The sequence below is a fragment of the Lagopus muta genome, chromosome 7 (genome assembly GCF_023343835.1).
Source record: "Lagopus muta isolate bLagMut1 chromosome 7, bLagMut1 primary, whole genome shotgun sequence".
In the NCBI taxonomy this organism is placed as follows: Eukaryota; Metazoa; Chordata; class Aves; order Galliformes; family Phasianidae; genus Lagopus; species Lagopus muta.
In genome coordinates, this window is record NC_064439.1 from 553,919 (window position 1) to 576,010 (window position 22,092).

A 22,092-nucleotide genomic window follows, 5' to 3' on the forward strand; every position below is an offset into this window, starting at 1 on the left:
CACGTGAGCTGCGGCACCACTCAAAATGGCGGCGCCCACACCGACTCTGTGTGTGTCCACCCCACTTCCGGTGGGCTGAGTGCTTCCGCTGGAGGCGGGACTATAACCGGAAGTGCGTATAAGGATGTATAGGGTGCAACCTAGCATCATGTGGCCTGCTTCCGGCGCGAGGCCTGCTTCCGGTGCGCAGCCTACTTCCGGTGATTGCCCGCCGGAAGTGCAGAATAGAGGCTCGCGAGGCCTTCACAGTTGTCACAGCCTCGCACATGGAGGTAGGATGTGGGACCCAGGGGAGTCAGGCGCTGCCAGGCCTGCTGTGCCCCTTGCACCCTGTGCCTCCTGGCTCCTCTGGCCTCTGCACCTCGCTGCACCTCTTGCACAGCCTCGCTGCAACTCTGCATGCCCCACATCTTGCCTTTCTTCCTGTGGTGTGGAGCTCAGGATTCCTGGAGCTCACTCCCACCACCTGCAGAGCTCGGTGCAGACACTGCGGGTGGCCGGGCGAGCGGCTCTGGCTCTCAGGACACCGCTGACTGCGTTGGAAACACAGGGGAGCCCTGGGCGGAGCACCTGGCTGGGGCATCATAGGGAGATCTACGGTCATCCCATGGCACGCAGGCTCCTGGGAAGCGCTGTTCACTGCTTCTTTGAACCTCGCCCAGCGTGGTTCCCGGGGGTGGAAATAATGTTTGGAAAGCAAAGCGTGTTTTAAATGCTCTGGGCACATTTTCAACAGTACAATGCTTGCTTTGCAGGAGCCCGTCACCTTTGAGGACATCGCCATCTACCTGAGCCGTGCAGAGTGGGACATGGTTGCAGAGGAGCAGAGGGAGCTGTACCGCAGTGTCATGCTGGACAACTATGAGCTCTTGGCATCACTGGGTAATGTGCAGCTTCAGCTTCTAGAGGGCTGCAGCAGGGGTAGGGAATTCCATCATGCTTGGATTCATTGGGATCTTGCTGCTCCCATTGCTTTAGGGATTAATCAGCTACAGAGCCAGGTAACCACCCTGAGCACCTGTAGTCCTGAGAGCTTCGTGCTGGAAAAGCACAAGATTTGGGTGTTTTTCTGCTAGTGTTGGCTGCTTATGATAATATAACTGCAGTGACCTGCACACACCTCAGTGTCAGGCAAGGACCTGCCTTGGGCCACCACCTCAGTCTTCTTCCCTGGTTGCTGGCACAGGGATGCTATTTGTGAGTCAAGGAGTTGTAGTAAGTAGCAGAGTAGGAACAGCCTGTAGGTGACAGACCCACTGTGAGGACAGCTGGCAGGAGTCACTCGGCCAGCAAATAGACCCAGAGGTCATCAGCTTGTGATGGTGGTTGCTGTTTGCCTGCATAAGGGCCTGAGACAGTCCCTGGAGCACATCCTACACCCCAGGGCTGCTCCTGGGACAAGCTGCTGATCTCCATGGCTAAGGAGTGCTGCCAAGCACTGCCCTTTGCTATGGGGTGAATTTACTTGACAGCTGTGCTAGCTGTCTTCTTTTTCTTTTTTTTTTTTTCACTGTGGTTTCTACTTAGGCTTTTCTGACAGTGAAGCACAGCTTGAGGCGTCAGAGACAATGTTTCATTTCCTGTTATTTCTACAGCCAACGTTTTGTAATAGAAGAACATTTATCTCTGCTTCACAGGGTACCCGGGCCCCAAACCTGACATTCTGCATCGGCTGGAGCGTGGGGAAGAGCCATGGGTCAACACACCACAGAGCCCAGTGAAGTGGGATGGACCTGACAGAACTTTTGGTGAGAAGTTGCAGTTCAGCTTCCTCAGTACTGCTTACCTGGGCAAGGAGCACATCCCAGGGTCCTCCTTCTATGTGGTTAGCACATCTCTGTGCTTTCCACTTGCTCTCCTGTCCTGATCCCTTCTCTCCATGCTACCTGTATTGAGAGCAACTCCCGTATTTCCCTCTGGCCATGCAGTCCTTTTTTGCACTTGCTGATGATGGCTAATAAAGGGTGTCATCCCCTGCATGAAGGCTGTGGCTCAGCAGGGTTGTTGTAGATCTGCTGCTGCACCCAAGGAGGGTGCCCCCTCCCAGTGCCTATGAGTTGGGCAGTGGCTGCTGGCAGCAGATGGGAGCTACCCAGAGAGGCTGTGAGTCTGCTTGGGGATCTCCAACACCACTGTGATGTGGGGCTGGGCACCCTGCTTTGGGTGGCCCTGTTGAGGCTGTAGGGGAAACAGAGGGACTCAGAAGTGCCTCCAGCTTCAGCCAGGCTGTGATTTTGTAGGACTTTTTCCTCCAGTTAGGTTGCTGTAGAACAGGAGGGCTTCTCCCATCGGGAAGGAACATCTTTCTGGTTTCCCTGCAGGATGCAGTGGGGGGAAGAGATGGCTGGCAGAGTCGTGCTCCAGCAGGTGGCTGAATGTTGACAAGCACAAAGTGCTGGAGGAGACACACACCCCCAGTCATGGTGAGTGCTGGTCCTGCCCCAGGCTCTGCAGCTAAGAGCTTGATGGAAGAAGGCAAACTGTCCTCCTCTCTCTAAACAGGAAAACAACGTGAGCCGTGGCTGCTGCGGTCCAGCAGACTGCTAAGGAAGTTCGGGTGTCTTGAGGGTAGGAATGAGTTGCGGTCAGAGGCAGCCAGCATCCAGCCAGCACCAGAGGGAAGCCAAGAGAAGGCACAGATGGGCTGTTTGACCAGGAATTTAGAAACGGAGGATGAACGAGGGGTCAAGACAGAATTAGCACAAAGCATGGGAAATGTGGCTTCTTGCAAGCATCTGCACAATAACTGCATGGAGACATTTCAAGAGACTGTACAGAAACCACATAATGTTTTAGAGGAAGTAAGTGTTTTCCAGGCAAACAGGGGACAAGGGGAATCTTCTACTAAGGACCTGAGTGAAACTGTTCTGGAAGACCACTGTTACTGTGTGAGTAATACCCTGCGCTGCACTCAGTTTCCACATGCTCTGAGAGAACATGACTACTGCGGTAGCAGTGATAGCAGTGTCTCAGTGCTCAGAGACCACGAATACTGCCAGGTACAAAGGTTTTCTTCTCAGGACAGAGTCCGTAAAGTTGTTTGCCGTACTTGTAGGTTTCGTGCCATAGCTTACAGGCTGTCAAAGCGAAAATCCTACATAGAGCGTATCATCTGGAAAGCTAAGCGGAGCGTGCGATTCCTCAAGCCCACCTTCAAAAATCTGCGGTTTTCTCGAGCTTTATTCTGCACAAAATGTCTTTTTCCTGTGTCATCATCTGTTTCTCTGGCTAGGGCAGATGACTCCACGAAGGAAACTTCTGGGGCGTTTTGTCCTGCAGAGCAGGTGGCTGTGCCCCAACAGTCTCAGAAGAAAGAAGATTCCCAAGAGGTGACTGTGCTCCCACAGCCTGAGAAGGAGGACTCTCAGGAGGAGACATCAGAAACACCCAGTGACCCTGCAGCACCTCTGGAATCAACAGCTGCATCGCCACCCCTCAGTGAAGCTCAGGAGGTGCAGGGTGTAGCAGCACAACCCGAAGCACTTGTGCACCAAGGGATGCAAGAGGCAGAGTTGATCCACGAGCCTGACACTCATCAAAACGCTGAAGGATACAAAATTGTTAATACAAGTTATGGATTGCTGCATGATGCTTATGAAATGGTCGTGTGGACTGTTGATCACATGCTGGAGTCTGCGTGCCAAGCGTTTGAGCTTGGTGGCTATAATCGGTGCAAGGAAATGCGGCCTGTGATTACCCAGTCTGACAGCTGACCACCAGAACGTTAGCAGCTGTGCCTGCTCTGTCATGCTGAACAGACAGAACCCTGCAGCAAAACCCACTAATGTGGCTTAGCAGGAAAAACTGAAAGGTGTACTAAGGGATCAGTGCACAAACGGATACTACCACATAAATGGATGCAAAACTTGGTTTGTAATGCCTGCTGTGATCACCTGGGAGGCTTCAGGGAAAAGCCAGAGGAAGAGAAGTAGGACTGGTGCAAGTAAAAGAGGAAGAAGCCCGGGAAAACTTACAAGAGATGGGAGAATAAGGGCAGCTGTGTGTTAGCAGGCTGCTGACTGGTTTACTTTCTGGCTGAGCTGTGTGTGATCACTGTGGACTTTCTCCTTGTTCAACCATTGCCACTTGTTTGTGTGAGCACATGCTCACATGTATGTCAGCATGCGAGCTGTGCTCGCTTGTCTGGGCTGGACTTGGCAGAAAGGAATCTCAGGGTGCTGTGCACAGCTCTGCCTTGGTGCAGGCAGTATGTCCTGTCCTGGGCTCTCCCTCTCAAAATTTAAGCTTTTTGACCATAGGGGAATTCTTAAGATGGAATGATAATCTCATTTTTTTTAAAGAAACTGCATATCTCACTGTTGTGCAAGCAGGCGAGGATGTATTGTGCAAAGCCTTGCTGCATTCTCATGTGAAAACTATTGGGAAAAAAAAAAAAACATTGGGAGTTTTGGGATGCAATGGGAGGTGAGGTTCTGATACTGGGATGGCTGAGAAGAGATGCTGGGGCTGCTTTGTGCCAATGCAGCCACATCTAGTGGACCTGGCACGGGGCACGGCAGATCCCAGCAGCTGAGAAGGCGGTGCCTTTTAGTTGCTCTCTGTTCCTCACTACTCAACTGTATTTCCATCATCAATAAATGAATTTTCCCCCTTTTCTTGAGTGTAACCAGTGAGTGACATCTGTGCCTTACTTCCACTGTGAAGCTTTTCAAACACCTGATAGCCAAACTAAACCTGCCCTTGGAGCTCAAAGCCGTTTCCCTTCCTCTCACCACAGACCCTGCTGGAGAGTCTGTCCCCTCTCCTGTTGCTCCCCTTCAGACACTGAAGGCTGCCCTCAGGTCACCTCACAGCCTTCTCTTCTCCAGGCTGCACAGCCCAGGCTCCCTGCCTGCCTCACAGGACAACTGTTCCAGTGGGAGGCGCAGTCCCCGTGGCAGCACCGAGGAGCCGTGGGACACAGAAGTGCTGGGCACACGCTGTCAAGTGGGAAAATGGCCGAACTTGGCAGTTCCTGCAGCCTCTGAGGGCCAGGCCCAGCGCCTCGGCTCACATGGGGCACGGCGCCAATCCCGCAGGCTTCCGTCCAGAAATGGCGCCCGATCAACCCAACCTGCTACCGCCACAAAATGGCGCCCCCGAGAGCGACAGCCAATCGCGCTGCCGGCACCGAGTCACGTGGCTGCGCGGACTAGACGCGCGCGCCGCTGCATGGAGTTGTGGGTCTGAACATCACTTCCGGGTCACGGGGCGCGGCGCGCCTGAGGCGGAGCTGCGCCGGAAGTGCGTGTGAGGATGTTTACAAGGGCTCAGATCTCCTTCCGCCGTGGTTGCCGGGCTGCGGCGGGGCCCGGGGCCGCATCCGGCTGAGCGGCGCGGAGCCCTCGGCGGCCCACGGCCTCCCCCGCCCCGGCTGTGCCCACGAGTTTGCAAACACCGTGACATCACCCAGCTTTGTATCAGAATGGCGCGCGAGCAATACAGTCTGCTCCGCTGACGGCGCCCGCGTGTGTGAATGCCGCAGCCGCCATTTTGGTGGCTGTTACCGCAGCAGCGCGGTGCCGGTTCTGGTGCAATGCGATCGCCGCCCTCTGGAGGGCATTTTGTAGCTCACCTCGCCAGCCCAGCAGTGCCGCGTTCCCAGCCGTTCTGCCCGTTCCCTCCCGCATCCCATCTGTGCACACACACCTGGGGCAACTTCATTTGCTTTAGCAACCACAGACTCCCTAGAAATCGTTCTTCCACGTGCGGGTCCTCAGCTGTCCGCTCCTCCATGACACAAAGTTGTTCTGTTTATTCAGTCAGCTTTGCTGGACTCCTCGTTGTCCTGCCGGTGGTTCTTCCCAAGTCTCAACCAGGCAGCTTGAGAGGTGGCCCGTCTGAACTTCGTGTTGTTCAATGAGGCCCCGTGCAACGTGCTGCCCTTGCGTCAGGGCAAACCCAGGCACGAGTAGAAGGCACCGAGAGCAGCCCTGCGGGGAAGGACTCGGGGGTTCTGTGGGAATGGAATGTTGTTTCTGCACTAGATATGAAGAAGGGCAATTGATCTGAAGAAGTAGAACGTGCTGTGTTTGTATCCTGTAACTTATCCTTAGAAGTAGTTGGTGTAAAAAGTGGGAGCACGGTACATGTTGGTAACTTATCTTAGGAACATAGTTGCTGAATTATGTGATTCATTCTTTCTTGCAAAACTGCAATAGATTTTAAATGTTCCAAACAATGCGAGCATAGTGTTAGGCACTAGAAAACATATTGTAGGGTTGTTCTGTTAGGATAGGAGAATCCCAGCAAAATAAAACAGATTTAACAAACATCAAAGAAGCCAGGGCCTCTACACAAGGCCGGACTGTCTCACTCTGTGGGAAGGTTGGGATGCAACAGGCAGGCATCCAGATACTCCCCTCTACCCTCCTTCCGAGCTTATCTCTATGCAAAAAAGGACAAGCAGATGTCCAGAAATAATGACCAAGTGTGGAGTAAGTGTTAGAAGTTAATTAAATAATTAGCGGTTTATGCTTAGCCAGCAAAGATTTATGTTTATCCGGTATCTGTATGTTTAGTGAAGTGTCAAGAAGACTGTGAACCTGAAGTACTCATCCAACGAGGAACTAGGGGAGGAAGAGATAAGCATCGAGTAAGAGGGCACAAAAGATGTAACACTGTTTTCTGGGCACCCTCCTGCTTACAGGAGGCCCGGCATTGCAATTGCAAATAAAATCTGCTTTATCAGAGATACCATCCTGATAAATTATTTGGATATTTCCAACAGTTCTGATGGTACAAAGCTGCACATGATCCAGCAGTGTGCGCTCACAGCCCAGAGTGCCAACAGCGTCCTGGGCTGCATCAACAGAGGGGTGGCAGTGGGCAGGGAGGGGATTGTCCTCCTCTGCTCTGCCCTCATGGGACCCCATCTGCAGTACTGCCTGCAGAGCTGGGGCCCCCAGTGCAGAGAGATATGAAGCTCTGGAAGCAGGTCCAGAGGGCCGTGAAGATACTCAGAGGCTGCAGCATATTTCCTGCAGAGAAAGTCTGAGGGATCCAGGAGTGTTCAGCCCGGAGAAGAGAAGACTCAAGGCAATATAGCAGCATTCTCTTGTCCTCCCCAGACCTCAAACCCAGTGTTCTCTATCAGGCAGATCGCGAGGAAGAGCCATGGGATTGTTATAAATGTAGGTAAGCACGTATTGTGCAGAATGCTGCAGCCTTCCCCTTCCAAATCTTTCCAAAGCATCACTGCAGTAGAAGAGATAAAAAATCCTCTTACAAGTATGTCAGTGGTAAGAGAAGAACCAAGGAAAATTTCCATCCTTTACTTGATGCAGCTGGGAATGTAACCACTGAGGATAAGGAGGAGGCTGAGGTCCTCAATACCTTCTTTACTGGTGAGGCCGCACCTCGAGTGCTGTGTTCAGTTTTGGGCTCCTCGCTACAAGAAAGACATTGAGGCCCTGGAGCGTGTGCAGAGAAGGGCAACGAAATGGTGAGGGGTCTGGAGCACAAATATGAGGAGCGGCTGAGGGAGCTGGGATTGTTCAGTGTGGAGAAGAGGAGCTCAGGGCAGACCTCATTGCACTGTACAACTTCCTGAAGGGAGGCTGTGATGAGGAGGGGTTTGGCCTCTTCTCCCAGGCAATTGACTGGCGGTTGACTTGATGATCTTGCAGGTCATTTCCAACCTTGTGATTCTATGGTTCTATGATTCTATGGTTCTGTGATTCTAGGACTGCAGTGGGAGATTTGCAGCCTCTGCGGCAGCCCTGCACTGATCACTGGTGCCTGGGGTCACAGGGACAGGGATGAGGTGGTGCAGAGGGACTGAAGGACACAGGAGGTGGAGTCCCAAGACACCACTCTGGGCAACCATCACCTTCCATCATCTAACCCCAGCGCTTGAGGTGGCAGAGGGGGAGCTGCCCCATGTCTTCCCAGAGGGGAGCGGCCTCTTTGCACTCCTCCAGCCCCTCACTACTGCCCTCCCCAAATGACTGACCGCAATGGGACGTCCCACAGAGAGCTGGCCAACAGCAGGGTCAAAGTCCAGGCAGAGGGAGCTCAGCAGCACCGGGCAGCCAAGCTGTGCCCCACGCAGCGCCATGAAGCTGGGGTTGCTCTGCGTCCTTGCCATGGCCCTTCTGGCCCTGGCCATGGCCGACCTCAAAGACTCCAAGAAGGGGAAAACGCTCACATGGAACAGAGAGGTTGGTGGTGGGTGAAGGGAAGGGTTCAAAGACAGCAAATAACGGTCAGGAAGGGAGGGAGGCTGTAGGGAGATGCCATGAGGAAGGGGATGGCCCCAAATGCGGCACAGCGCTGCAGGAAGCAAGCCCCCCTCACCGCACCCCAAGGGACGCCATCTGCTGTCACCAGCACCCTGCGCTGGGCAGGTGAGGGCCCTGGAAAGCTGCTGTCTCCATCCCGGTGCCCTGTGCTGCTCTGGGCAGGGGTGGCCCCGAGGATGGGCTAGGGGCAACAACATGTGGCCAAGCCCTTCACCCTGAGGGGCTGTGCTGTGGGGAGCCTGGAGCGTCCCAGGGCCCTTTGCTCCCCAAAGCACTGTGACCACTTGCACAACCAGCAAACATTTCATCAGGGCTTGGCAAGGGGCTGAGAAGGGGGAGGAGGGCTGCTCTCTGGGGTCCAAAAAGTTGTCATCCCCTCCTCTTCCTCCCCATCCTCCTCTTCTCTCTCCACCACCCCACTTGCTGCCATGCAGCTCAGTTCTGCTGCAGTCCCACCATGGGAGAACAGCACCACACAGGTGCCAGTGCTCCTACCGCAGCCCATGGTTGTCCCACTGCTCCGAGGGCCCCGCAGTGCCCCCACTCGGGTCCCCATGGGGAGCTGACTCCTTCCCTCTGCAGGCAGGGACGCGTGGCGGGGGCCGGCGCCGACCACACCAGCTGTGCTCAGGGTGCTTCTCTGTGCTGAGCGAGGTGAGAAAGGGGCCGGGGACAAAGGAGGGGGGGGGGACCCACACACCCCAACACGGGGGCAGTGGGGGGCTCTGTCCATCCCCAGAGGCTCAGCTCTTGAGCGCCCCTTGAGAACCCCCCCAAGAGGAACACCGGGGGCACCCAAGACATGCTCCCCCCACATCACTGTGGACACCCCCTCTGCAGGAGTCCATCGCAATGTCCCGCAGCACTGGGGATGTGGATGAAGTTCAGGCAGGCAGGCAGGTAGGTGCAGGGACCCGCCATGCCACCGGCTTGGCTGGCAGACGCAGCACCCCCTCCCCATCGCCCCACGGCTCTGACATTGCACTTCCTCCCGTGCTGTGCCCAGCAGCGCACCAGGAGGGGAGTTGAGAAACCTGCACAGCAACACCGCAGACACTTCCCAGAGCCTGGGCAGGTAACAGTGCAGCAGGAACAGCATGGCACCTTGGTGACACCCGAGCCCCTGAAAGGGGACCCCTACAGGGACCCTGTGCCACGTCCCCACAGGTGTCATGCTGTGTCTTGCAGGACAGGAAAAGAGGAGCAGCGGTGGCCAAGCACAGGCCTGCGCCATGATGGAGCTGGGGATCCCAGCACCCCCTGACTGCACCGCAACCCTGAGGAGAGTCAGGGGGTCCTGCTGTGCCTCCCGCATGGTGGGGCTGCCCCGCCACCCCAGAGTGCTCCTGGGGGGCACCACCCCCACCCACCACATGAAGCTGCCAAATAAAACCACCAAACCAGCCTGAGGGTGCGTGTCTGTGGAGTGGGGCTGATGGAGGGAGCCGTGTGCAGGCGCAGAGCCCTCACCTGCCCTCCTGCTCAGCCACTCAGCTCCTACTTTGTCCCCATCTCTATGGGTAATGGCTGTAGCGGGCACCACATTCCCCTCCATCTGTGCCAACAGAAATGGGCACCTTCATCTGTGCCCCCCCTCAGGCTCCCCCCAGCCTGCCCTCTTGCAGTGCCCCAAAGACATGGAGGACCCGGGTGCCCTGTCCACCCCCATGAAATGAGGTTTATTTGTTCAGTGGGGAGAATGAGGAAAGGGAGAGGACAAGGAGAGGTAGGACACCTGTCCAATTAGCCACACCTGCCCAATTAGCAATAATGAGGGCAAGCAGCGAACCCACTCAGCCACAGTCATTGTTGGGCTGTGAAATGCTGCCTCAGAGCTCTGCAGCAGAAGGAGATGTTGGCTGGGAGGCCAGATGGTGGGGACACGGCTCTGGAACTGCCCAGCCCTGGGGCAGGAATGGTGCACAGCCCCAAACGTGGTGCAGAAGACAGGGATGAGTGAGGGGCAGTGGAGCGTGATGCTCTGAACACCCTACATCAGGATATGGATGCGTCCTGCAGCAGTCCAACAGCCTGGGGGGGACACACGGGAAATGTCACCAGCGTCACTCAGCAGCGAGGCATCGGCAGCGATGAGCCAGGCAATGCCTGCAGCTGCTGTGGTGAGTTCAGTGCCAGCACCAGGATGAGGACATGGGCTGTCCGAGCCAAGAAGCTGCCTGGCACTGAGGGGCGGAGGTGGGAAGCGGTGGGCTCTGAGCATTCTCATGCACGGGTTTCCTTCTGCTCCAAAGGGAATTGAGCTCCCCCTGTGCTCCCCAGCATGCACAGGGTTTGATCCCGTCCAGAGCCATGGATGAAACCGAATCAGCTTTACCAGCCCCACTTTATTGCAGCATGGATCCATGCACACTGCGGGGCAGGGGGTCTCGTACTGGAGGCAGGGGACAGGGGGTACAGGAGGGGTTGAGCTCACCATGGTGGGGACCCTGCTGAGGAACAGCCAGCGGCCAGGGCTGGGTTAGGGAGCAGTGCACCACCCCTATCATAAAGCCCCAAAATCCCGTGGGGCCGCAGAGCTGTTGGCTGCTCCGGACCCACAGCGAGGCAGCGCCAGGCCCAGCACCGCCGGCAGCACCATCTGCAGGATGCTGACAGCATCGGAGCCGTCGGGCAGCGCACGGCTGCCGCGCCAGGCCCGGCTCTCCAGCGCCCAGCACCGTCCCTCCAGGCGCCGGATGGCATCACGGAGGCGCCGGCGGCTGCGGATGAGCGCAGCCACATCCCGTGCCCTGCCCCGTGCCCCCTGCTCCAGCCGTGCCAAGCGGCCGCGCACCCCCAGCACCTCCCGCTGTGCCGTGCCCACGTCCCGGCGCAGTCGGTTCAGCTTCTCTGCCGCAGCAGTGCGCAGCTGTGCCAACTCCGCCCGCAGCTCCAAGGTTCCCCCACAGCCACGGTGCTTCCTTGGGGATGCAGGGACCCCCCCGGGACAAGTCCTGGGATGAGCGCTGGAGCCCAGAGCGGACGTGGCCCTGGGTGCCCCTGTGGCCGTGCTGCAGGAGCTGCAGGGTGAGCGCTTGGTGCCACCCAAGGAGGGTCTCTTGGTCGCTGTTCCCATGGCAGGGACACGGGCACAGGGCCGCATGCTGCCATCAGTGCAGCTGTCCCCCAGCACACAGTTCTCTGCAGGGCTCACCGTGGTCCCTGGAGAGCATAAGAGACCCATTAGTGGGGTGTCCCCAAAACACCCCCACCCATAGGATGCGGCACGCAGTGCGGTGCTCACCTGCACTGGGGCAATGTCGGGGTGATGCCTCAGCACCACTCAGTGCCAACGCAGCACCCACAGGGTCCCGGCACGGCGCCTGCACTGCCACAGACCTCAGACACCGGAGCAGACTGCGCAGCGGGGCCTCGTCCAGCACTGCAGAGAGCAGAGGGGACAGATGTCCATCAGGGCCACCCCCACCCAAACACCACGTCTGCCATAGGATGGCTCCATCCCAGCACCATGGCGCCAATCCCTGCCCCCCCCCCGTCAGGCACCTCCTGGCCCCAGTAGGTGAATTTGTGATGCGTCCTGGAGCAGCTCACTCACCAGGGCTCATCTCCAGCCCCCTCTGCTCCTCTGTCCCAGTGTCCCCAGTGGATGTGTTCATGCTTGTCCACTTTGAGATCTCCATTTGGTGGACACATGGTGTCACCAGGGCTTTGCCTGCAGAGACAAACCAAGCACTGAACACTGGGATATCCCCTGAGCGCCCTGCTCCCTCAACACAGGGGTAGAGGTGAGCACTGTGCACCCCAAAAAGGTGCCAACCCCGAGGCCTTGTACCCCATCCCCAAGTCCTGAAAACCATCCCTCTGCCACCGTTGCATCCTCCTAAAACCCACAGCCCAGGAGCGCCCTGCTGCACCTTAAAACCCCAACCTGACTATGGGGGTGGGATCCTGGGACCCACAGGGCAAACGTCACCTGCAACCACAGATACACCACAGCACACCGAGTGGCAGATTTGGGGCAGGGCCCCCAGAGAAGTGTGCCATCAGCTACACACCCACCTGCTGCAGAGGGGCTCTGGCCCCCCCTCCTCAAGGCACTTGGCTCCACAGCCCTCCATTTGTCATGGGAAGCCGCCAGTGGGGTACAGCACGATGTCTTTGGGATGGTGGTGGCCCTCAGACACTCGAGCAGCCCTTGCAGGGGGCTGTGCCCAATGCTCCCAGCTGAAGAGAGCACACAGCATCAGCAGAAGGCACATTAGAACGGGGGGCAGCAGAAACCCCTCAGGGACACCCCCATGGACTGGTCCCACAGCGACAATGCAGGACTGTACTTGGGACATGACCACACAGGGATGCCAAGGGGAATCTCTTTCAGGAACCAGACCCCCCCCAGGATTTTCCCCATATCCAGGAGGCCCCAGAGGTTTCACTCCAATCACAGCCCTAGTTGTGACACCGAAACCCAACGCCAGTGGTCATGGGGACCTGCAGTTCACCCTGCTGCCAAGAGCACTGTGCCCAGCCCAGCTTTGCCATGTCATGCTTCAACGTGCCATGCTGTACTGTGCCATGTTCTGCCATGGTGACACCACGCTGTGCCATGCCATGCTGTACTGTACCCCGCCATGCCATGCCACGTGCATGGATCCTTGCCATGCCTCACCTCCATGTGAGCACAGCCCCCCCAGCTCTGCCCGGTGCCCCTCACTGCTGCTTGGGGCCCTGGGTGGGCGGGGGTCCCCCCTCGGCAGCTCCTCCAGGCACCTCTCCAGGCTCCACAGTGGGGAGCTCTCAGCCAGCGCTTCTGGTTTAACTGCAAAAGCAAACGCTGTCCCCACAGCCTGCTGATGACCCACCCAGTTCCCATCAGCCCCATGCCGTCTGCCTCCACTCCCCCAGCACTCCCATCTTCATCTCTTTGCCTCCTCCCTCCCAGTGCACCCATGTGGGATCCCCCTATTTCCATGAACCTCAGTGCCCCCACCCTGCTCCCCAAACACCCCCATAGTGCACCCGCACAGCACTTCCACTGGTACTGTGGTTCCGGTACTGACCCCACTGCGGTGCTGTGGGCGCTGTGCTGCTGGGGCTGCCGTGCCATGATGGTACTGCTCCCTCTAGGACATTGAGATTGGAATTCTCTGGAGCTGCCTGTGCTTCACCTGTGCATAGGGAACATCCCCACAGTGGTGGCTGTCACCCACCACCATGGACCCCTTCATCCCTCTGGCCCCACACTCACCACCTGCACCCAGAAGCTCAGATTGCAGTGCCATATCTCCAGCAGCAGCAGCACGTGGCCCTGCAGCATTGGAGCTGCCAAAGAGGAACTGGGGGATGTCCCTCACCAGGCGCACCAGGGCACAGAGGGACGCACTGCTGGAGGGTCCTCGCGGCTCCTGCTCTGCAGCTGCATCTTGTGGTCCGTCCGCATCTGCAGTGCCAGAGGGAAGCGCCAGTTCTTCACCTGGAAGTGTGGGTGCTGGATCTTGCACCGTGCCACCTCTTGTCCCCATGGCGGTGGATGGGGACGTGCAGACGAAGCCGGAGCAGCCCCTGTGGTGCCCTACCAAGAGATGCCAGCAGCTGCGCCGTCGCTGCCGTCACCTCGCGGTGCAGCTCCCGCTGCCACTCCTGCAGCAGCGCCCACTCCTCCACTGAGAAGCACACCGTCACCTCCTCCAGCGTCACCGGTACCTGCAGACACAGATGGTGGCAATGCAGGGGAGGAGGACGTGTCCCTCCAGCAGCACCTGCTCTGGGCACGGGGATGGTGCAGGAATGGGGCTATGGGGTACAGGGACAGCTTCCTCCTCGAAGGGGACAATGCAGAGCTCGGCCTCATGGGGGCTGCAATTGCACCACTGGGCACCACATGTGGCCCAGGTCCATTCAAGGCTGCAGGGGCAAGAAAGGATGTGCCTCTGGGGTGGGAGCTGTGGCTTCACTGGGGTACAGCAGAGCTGGTGGCACACTGTGAGCCGTGGCACAGAAGTCCCTGAAGTGCCTGTGTTATAGAATCATCATAGAACCTGGATTGAAAAGGATCACAATGCTCATCCAACCCCCTGTTGTTCCAATCCCCTGCTGTGTGCAGGTCGCCAACCAGCAGCCCAGGCTGCCCAGAGCCACATCCAGCCTGGCCTTGAATGCCTGCAGGGATGGGGCATCCACAGCCACCTTGGGCAACCTGTTCCAGTGCCTCACCACCCTCTGAGTTGTGTCAGCTGTGATGCTGTCTGTCACACACACATGCAGAAACCCAGTGCCAAGCGCTGTGCCCTCCTAACACCCATTCAGCACTGCTTGGCGGAGGTCTGAGGTCCCGCGCTCCACACCTGCTCCAGCCAATTGTCACAGCAGACACAACCAGGAGTCCCACCACATCCCCGTGCACACAGCTTGTGCACTTCACGCTCCACCAGTGACATGATGCATCCCGACACGATGCTATTTGCAGAGGTGCTGCTGCCCAACCTCATGCTCTGTATGCCACGCGTGATGCTGGCAGTGCTCCATCAGGGACGTGCCAGGAAATTAGCACAAATCGGCCAAAAAGGGTCTGCAGCCATCCCGCGGGGTTGGGGGTACGCAGAGTCCAACACTCTGCCCTGGGGGCTGCGGGGTGCAGGGAGTCCCTGCACGGGGGCATTGCTGGTTCTATGCCCCCTGTGCCTGCAGATACAGCTGAGGCAGAGCCCTCCCCGTGTCCCAGAGCCGCGCTGCCCCCTCCTACCTGGCGAGGCACAGCCATGGGTGGCTCCGTTGGCGGCTCCAGGGCACCGAGAGCTGAGGGGTGCCCTGTCCTGCCGCCGCCCGCCCCTGGAACGGCTCCACTCAGGACAGCTCTGTTGCCCCTCGTCCCCCCGGATCCCTGCGGTGCCGGTGCGGGGCTCGCCTCGGGGCACAGCCGAGCGGGGGAGCCGAGGAGGGCCGGTCTGGGCAACCTGTGCGCAGAAGGGATGGAGCGGAGCTGTCAGGGGCGCCGTCAGCGCGGTGCACAGCGCGCCCCGAGGTGCCGGCGCGCCACGTGAGCCACGCCCCCTCCCTAAACCACGCCCCCAAACGGTATCCAACCACGCCCCCGAACAGGTAGGCCACGCCCCCTCCGCTCCTGCAGCCTCCAGGTGGCGCCCGATCCCCGCGCTCGGCCCCGCCCAAGCGGGAGGCGCCCCCTCGCGGCCCGGCGGAGCGCGGCGGCCTCAGGGCGCGCGGTGCCGGCGGCGGCGGCCATGTCCTGCCCGGGCCTCGCTGAGGTGAGGGTCGGGGCCGGGCCCCGCGGGGTTCCGAGGGTCTGCCTGGTGGGGCCGGCCCGGCAGCGGCCCCCTACAGCCCAACGGCGGTCGGGGACAGCGGGGGTCCCTTCTGGGGGGGTGCATGCCGTGGCGCCGGGGGTCCCGGGGTGCTGGGGCTGTGGGTGAGGGGCGTGGAGCCTCTGGGCCCGGCGGCGGTTGGAGCGGAGCGGCCCGGCCGGGCGGCGGCGCCTCCGGCGGTCGGGCGCGGTGTGGGCTGCGCGGGGCTCCCCCAGAGCGCCCCGCGGCGCCGGGCTCCGACCCGGCCTCCCGCCCCGTCTGTTCTCCTCGCAGGCTTCGTCGTGGAGCACGCGCACCCGCAGGGCTCGGGCCGCGCAGGCCGCGGGGCAGGGCGAGGCTCAGGCCCGGCAGCTGCGAGAGCTTTGGAGCCGCACCGAGAAGGCCGAGCGGCGGCTGTTGGCCTTCGAGAACCTGGTGGGAGAGCTGGGCAGCAACCTGGCGGCACTGGGCAACCTGCTACAGGGCTACGGGCACCTCCAGCAGCGCCTGGACAACGTGGAGAACCTGCTGAAGAACAGGAACTTCTGGATCCTGCGGCTGCCCCCCAGCACCAGGGGCGAGGTGCCCAAGGTGAAGGCGCGGGGCTGCGCTCGCGGTCCTGCCGGTGCCGTGAGCCCTAAGCGCCTCGGTGGTGAGGAAGGGCCGGTCCCCATCCCCGCGGCTGGGGTGCTGAGCCCCGGAGCTGCGCTGCTGCCAGCATCAGTGCACAGAGATGTGGCAGAGAGCACGGCGCAGACCCGTCGTACCTACAGCGTGGGCTGCGGTTTCGTGCTATAGTCCTGCAGCTCTGTCCCTGGTGCCGCTCCCGCCTTGAGTTGTCTGAGGATCTGCAGCCCACAGCTGGCTGTGCACGTGGGCCCTGGAAGCACAGACACCACAAATTGTGGAAATGCTGGAGCTCTCTGCTCTCAGCGATGCGCTGGGGCAGATGAGCACCTGTGAAACCATGACTTGCACCCCCCGCGTGGCCAGGCGTGCTTTGCCCTCAGCTCCTGCGACCGAAGCCAGGCGTTCCCTTCATGTGTGCTACTTCCAGTTATCTGTAATTGCAGCAACCGAGTCACCAAGCGTAACGTAATGTTAATTTGTGGTTCCAGGTACCCGTCACATTTGATGACATTGCCGTGTACTTCAACGAGCAGGAGTGGGAGAGACTGGACAGCTGGCAGAAGGATCTGTACAAAGCTGTGATGAGGGGTAACTACGAGACCCTGATTTCCCTGGGTAAGGCACGGGCTCTGCTTCTCCCAGTGAGCTTCTCTTGTGTTTAACTCGGGCTGTTTCTCTCTTGTTCAGTGGGGCTGACTGCCCATGGCTTGCAGAACCTGGGCAGCCAATCATTTTCCATCCTTCCTGCTTGTTACCAGTAAACAAAACCTATAAGTGATATACACTAGTAATAGTTGATAGTAGTGATAATAATGCAAACAGCATCTATTATTAAAAAAAATATATCCATGTGTGATGCTGTTCTTAATGACTGTATGAGAGGATTCAGGATGGTCAGGGAACCATCGTGATCTTCCAGCGCGGTTCAGGAATTATCTAGGTGAAGTCTGATAATTGCATCTTGAACGACGTTTTGTTTTCTGTCTTTTTAGCACTGATGTAAAGCGACAGGGACATTTGCACATGCCTTGGTAAAGAACCAACTTAATCATGTTCAGTCCTTCTAAGGACATTTGACATGTTCTTGGATGGTTTGGGCTAGAAGATGTTTCTTATCAGAAACTGTTTCTTGGGCAACTGGTAGCGTGGTGGTCCATGCAGTTGCTGACAATGAGACTTCACTTTTCTCAGTAGAGACTTCATTTTTCTAGCAGTACTCTGTAGAAACAGCAAACCTGTTCTTAAAATCGTCCATCTGACACAGCCGTCTCTATGGAGCAGGAATCTTTCTGTCCCAGCCTCAGAACTGAACTAATCCGATAGCAATGGATCAGCCATCTTCAAATCACTGCTAATGCTGAGACTGGAGGAAAATGTTAAATTCAGAGCCTCTCCTTTGAGGTTTTAGGTCACCGTCCATTATTTTGATCTTTGCTGTACTTGAGCAACAGCTGTGCTGATGTGTGAATCCCACCACGGAACCACTGTTCTCCCTTGTGTCAGTGCAGGTGGGAGGTCTGCGTCTGTCCAGGCCGCCTGCCAGCCTCTGGGGCCGGGCAATTTGCTACAGTAACAGCCAGTTCCTAACAAAACCTGTTGTCCTCTGCTTCTCTGAGCAGACTATGCCGTGTCCAAGCCTGACATCCTGTCTCGAATTGAGAGGGGTGAAGAGCTCTGTGTCAAAGACTGTTGGAAGCCCCCGCAGACGCTGGACCAAGGCGCTCCAGAACCCCCCCAGACCGTCCAGGATGGGCAGGAGCTCACGCAGACACACGGCCCAGGCAGTGAGGAACCTCTGCAGGCACACATCCAAGGCAGGGAGGAGCCCATGCAGGGCTGCAGCAGAGACAGTGAGGAGCAGCTGAAGACACGCCTCAGAGATGGTCAGGAGCCCACACAAACGTGCATCAATGGCCACAGTACCCTGCAGACGTGCATCGGAGGTCGCCAGGAGCCCCTGCAGGCACCAGAAGAGATGGACCAGGTGGAGGAGGCTTTGGGAAAAGATGTCCGTGTGGAAGCTGACAGGGGTAAGTTTCACATGTGCCAGAGGGACGTGGCAGGTCCTGTCTCAGCCCTGTCAGATCTCCCATTGATGTCTGATAGGAATGACCTGCTCTGAGGTTCTTTTGATTGTATTGTCTAGTTAACTCTGTGACAGATTTTTGGACAGCTACCCAAGAGAAATGTTTATGCTTGGCCAGATGAATCCTGTGGAGACAAAGGGCTCGAGTAGAGCCTGCAGCAGCAGGGCAAACCTCGTGGTCTCTTCCAGCCCTTTTCCTGTGCAGTTCTGCAGTCCTCCACCTGATTGCACGCATCAGCCCTAATGCTTTTGAAGACAGTACTGCTTGCTTTGCTGAGAGAGGAGACCTCGTTGGAAGAAGGAGCCTGCAGTGGAGGGAGGAGGCTGGAGCAGCCTTGCTAGCTCTGGGGACTGCAAAAGGAGTCAGGAGAGCAGTGGGGCACGGCAAGAAAGAGTTGGAAAAATTAATTGCCAGATTTTGAAGGCCAGGCAAGAAAGGTAGAAGATGCTGGAAAGCTGCAGTCAGAGCCAGAGGTGGAGCTGTGTTTGAGAGCTATTTCTTGTTGAAAGTACAAGCTGGGGGCTACAGAAGCTTCAGGAAGGGTGGAGTGAATGCTGACAGGCAAAGGGCAGGCTCTGTCCTTGGAAAGTTACTCCAAAACTATAGGAGCCCTGTCATGACTGCAGGTTGGTTTACGAAGCTCCTTAGGAGATAGAAAGTGATGTTCATGGGCATGGTTTTTCCCTCTCCGTTCAGATTTCAAGTCACGTTCTGTTACTCAGATTTTCTCTGTACTTGAGCTGCAGTTGTGCCTTATGGGCGGATCCTACCATAACACCATGAAATCAGCACCACTTTCCCTGTTAGAGCACAGGTAGCATTTGTGTCTGTCCTTCCTGCCTGCCATCTCTGGGGTTAAGGAGGAACGGTCGTTCTGAAGTTTCTGACCTTTCAGCAGAGTGTTGTTGCGGCCAGTTCCTAACAAAACATGCTGTCATCTGCTTCTCTATCCCTAAGCAGAGTCTGCTGTGTCCAATCCTGACATCCCATCCCAGACTGATAAGAATGAAGAGCTCTGTATCCAAGATGCCCAGGAGCCCCCAGCGCCATTTATCCAAGACAGTCAGGAACCCCCACAAACACTGAAAGCGATGGACCAGAAGAAAGAGACTGTGGGAAAAGAAAAAGTCCATTTGAAAGGTTGCACAAGTAAGTTCCCAGGGTGACAGGAGGAAGTGCTTCTCTAGCTGTTCCTGTCCCTGCTGTCAGATCTCCCAGCAGTGTCTGAAGGAGGGTATGGCTGGCCTCTGTGCTTAGAGGAGCACTAGCAGGGGAAGGCAGAAGTCCTGGGGTGTGCTATTAATGTGCTACTAGGGAAAATGGAAGGTGTTTAATGTTCTGAAGGCAAGTCATGGAAGAAATGCCATCTGTAGGGTCAGTGGAGAGAGTTGAGGAGGGAGTAGGCTGCTGTGCAGAAGTGACAGCTTGTGGCACTTTGGTAGCTCTTCCCAGATCTCTCTCTGCTTTTGATCCTGCTGTGTGGCTTCATTCCAATTCCTGCTGATGCCTTGCACATTTTTGATGTCATAGAATCATTAAGGTTGGAAAAGATCACTGAAATCTAATCCAGCCATGATCCCCCCCTCACCATGCCCTCTGACCACGTCCCTCAGTGCCACATCTCTGTGGTTGTGGAACACCTCCAAGGATGCTGACCCCCACCCTCTGGGCAGCCCGTGCCAGTGCCTCACCATGCATGTCACACATCTCCAGGTAGCACCACACCAAAGCAAGGAGACAGAAAACTGGGATGTTTAAAATTGCTTTTATCTCCTTTACAAACAGAATTTCCCAGGGTGGTGATGCGTGTTTTGTCCATGAGTGCACAGAAAAAGGAGGCAAGCAGGGAAGATCATCCTGACTCAGAGGTGGAAGATGACCCAGCAGAGTTTGGCTCTGGTGAGTATCCCCATATGTGGAGGATGCAGCGCACAGCAGGCAGGGAGCAGCTCCAACAGGCTTGGAATGAGGGCTGAGGGGAATGTGTCTTTTGCTGCTGTCATGGGTGTAGATTGATCTAGTGAACTCCATGACAGATTTTTGGACAGCTACCCAGTGAGGAAGGGCTGTGGTGCAGGGCACAGTGTTCAGCTCTATCATCTCCACAGAAGTAATGAGTTGGAGATGGTTCTGTCAGAAATTAGGGGAAATGGGCTCATTTGCCTGTAACATTTGGCATTTACTGACAGATGCAAGTTTGACAGGAGCAAAGAGCCTGGAGGTTCTGCAGAACGCAGCCCTCCCATCACTTTTTATCGTGCTACACCTCGTGGCCGTTGTTGGTATTGTGGCTTTTGGGGCGGCTCTCTTTGCACAACCTGCCCTGGTGGCACTTCAGCGCAGCACAGCCGAGTTCTGGGAGCAGCACATCTGGCCCTGGCACCACTGGTCTGCTTCATGCATGTGGGCAGCAACTCTGCAGCAGCACCTGCGCCTTTCCACACTGCATTCTCAGATTTGTTGGCAGCTCAATTAAGAAGTGTGCTCAGTGCTTTGAGACCTTACCAAAGCATCAGATTGCTCTGAGGGTGAGTGACTCACGGCTCCGTTGTCTCTTTCCAGAGGAAATCTTTCTGTCAGAAAATGAAAAGGCCTCTGAAGCGGCTTCTCTTCCTGTAAGCGTCAAGGTGAAAGAGGAAAGGCCCGTGGCCTCACAAGAGGCATCTGCGCCTTCTCCTGGCCCCGAGGTCCAGAAGTGCCCAGGAGAGCAAGCCAAAACCAAGAGCAAGAAGAAGCCAAGCAGGTACGCGAGCAGCAGCCTGCTGATGGGCGACTGCCGGCGCGGCTACGTGCGCGAGTGGTCGCACCCCTGCACCGAGTGCGGAAGGCGCTTCCGCCTGAAGATCAACCTCATCATCCACCAGCGGAGCCACGCCAAGGAGGGGCCCTATGAGTGCACGATATGCGAGATCAGCTTCACCGACAAAAAAAGCTTGGTCCTTCACCAGGGCATCCACACACAAGAGAGGGCCTTTGCGGCCAAGGTGTGGGGGAACACCCACCCGGAATTGAGGATGGGGCCGAGGAAGAAGCTCTGCAGGTCTCTTCATGGCAGTGCCCAAAGCCTGGCTTACGGGACACGTGCAGGGGGGTCCTGGCTGGGCCAGGCCAAGGAGGAGCCATCCAGACCCTATTTGTCACAACAGCAAATGCCTAGCACTCATACAAGGAACGTGGTTAAATGCAACCTTTGCAACAAGAGTCTCTCGTGCCCCTCTTCCCTCCAGCGTCACCTGAAGACCCACAAGCCGTACTGCTGCGCCACCTGCAAGAAATGCTTCAGCCGCCAAACTCACCTGGTGCGCCACGAGCAAATACACGAACGCCAGAAAGCCCTGGAGAACCAGCAGCCCAAAGCAGAGCAGCCTGCAGCAACGGCCGGCTGGCCGCAGCCCTAAGGAGCCCCGGATGCCCGGCCAGAGCGCTGCTCACACGCTGAACCAGGCACTTGAGAAGTGCAGCCAGAGCTGTTCAGTGAAGGCACTCCTGGTGCTTGCTGCAGAACACATACTCCCAGATAATCCTAGACTTGTGATATCCCAACTTGGAAGGCACCCTTCAGCAGCACCGGTTCCCATTCAAGAACTGCCGCATCCACTGCTGTGGTGGGAGCGCAGTCCGGCCTGTTGTGAAACTAGGAAATAGGGTGGCAGTTTGGGAGGCAACAAACGACAACAGGAGAGATTCCAAATTGCTTGTTTCCCTAGGGAGAAACTGAGCATCAGGATGGATTTTTACACACACTGGGATGGTGTGCCATCTATCAGATGGACTTCCCGTGGTTGCAGAATGAATCAAAGCCTGGATGCCGTTATGTAGAACAAATTACGGAAGCCTCTGGTGATACAAAATGCTTTACTGTCCCTCAGTTTTGTG

General features: G+C 57.2%; 3 protein-coding genes across 7 annotated transcripts; 2 read left to right on the top strand and 1 right to left on the bottom strand.

The window, feature by feature from the left end:
* The first annotated feature begins 25 nt into the window (after window positions 1-25).
* On the top strand, window positions 26-4,722 carry LOC125696096 (uncharacterized). The gene is made up of 6 exons (XM_048951349.1): window positions 26-50; window positions 145-272; window positions 756-882; window positions 1,638-1,748; window positions 2,322-2,423; window positions 2,503-4,722. Exons 1-6 carry the CDS (start codon window positions 26-28, stop codon window positions 3,711-3,713), a joined length of 1,704 nt encoding a protein of 567 aa, XP_048807306.1. The 3' UTR covers window positions 3,714-4,722.
* A 4,973-nt stretch (window positions 4,723-9,695) lies between these two features.
* KRBA1 (KRAB-A domain containing 1) lies at window positions 9,696-15,260 on the bottom strand. Of its 4 annotated transcripts, none has more exons than XM_048951934.1 (9): window positions 14,944-15,260; window positions 13,778-13,904; window positions 13,450-13,641; window positions 13,262-13,369; window positions 12,871-13,020; window positions 12,264-12,428; window positions 11,800-11,916; window positions 11,488-11,625; window positions 9,696-11,405 (listed from the first exon to the last, which is right to left on the bottom strand). In XM_048951934.1, the coding sequence occupies exons 1-9, from the start codon at window positions 14,959-14,961 to the stop codon at window positions 10,747-10,749; spliced, it is 1,674 nt and encodes a 557-aa protein (XP_048807891.1). In that variant the 5' UTR covers window positions 14,962-15,260; the 3' UTR covers window positions 9,696-10,746. The 4 variants fall into 4 exon arrangements, with proteins under 4 accessions (XP_048807891.1, XP_048807890.1, XP_048807888.1 ...); XM_048951933.1 differs by having other exon boundaries at window positions 13,450-13,674; XM_048951931.1 differs by having other exon boundaries at window positions 13,450-13,689.
* A 140-nt stretch (window positions 15,261-15,400) lies between these two features.
* On the top strand, window positions 15,401-21,941 carry LOC125696389 (zinc finger protein 777-like). Of its 2 annotated transcripts, none has more exons than XM_048951924.1 (7): window positions 15,401-15,463; window positions 15,794-16,090; window positions 16,618-16,744; window positions 17,749-18,159; window positions 19,174-19,365; window positions 20,002-20,115; window positions 20,779-21,941. In XM_048951924.1, exons 1-7 carry the CDS (start codon window positions 15,440-15,442, stop codon window positions 21,612-21,614), a joined length of 2,001 nt encoding a protein of 666 aa, XP_048807881.1. In that variant the 5' UTR covers window positions 15,401-15,439; the 3' UTR covers window positions 21,615-21,941. The 2 variants fall into 2 exon arrangements, with proteins under 2 accessions (XP_048807881.1, XP_048807882.1); XM_048951925.1 differs by having other exon boundaries at window positions 19,177-19,365.
* The last annotated feature ends 151 nt before the right edge of the window (window positions 21,942-22,092 follow it).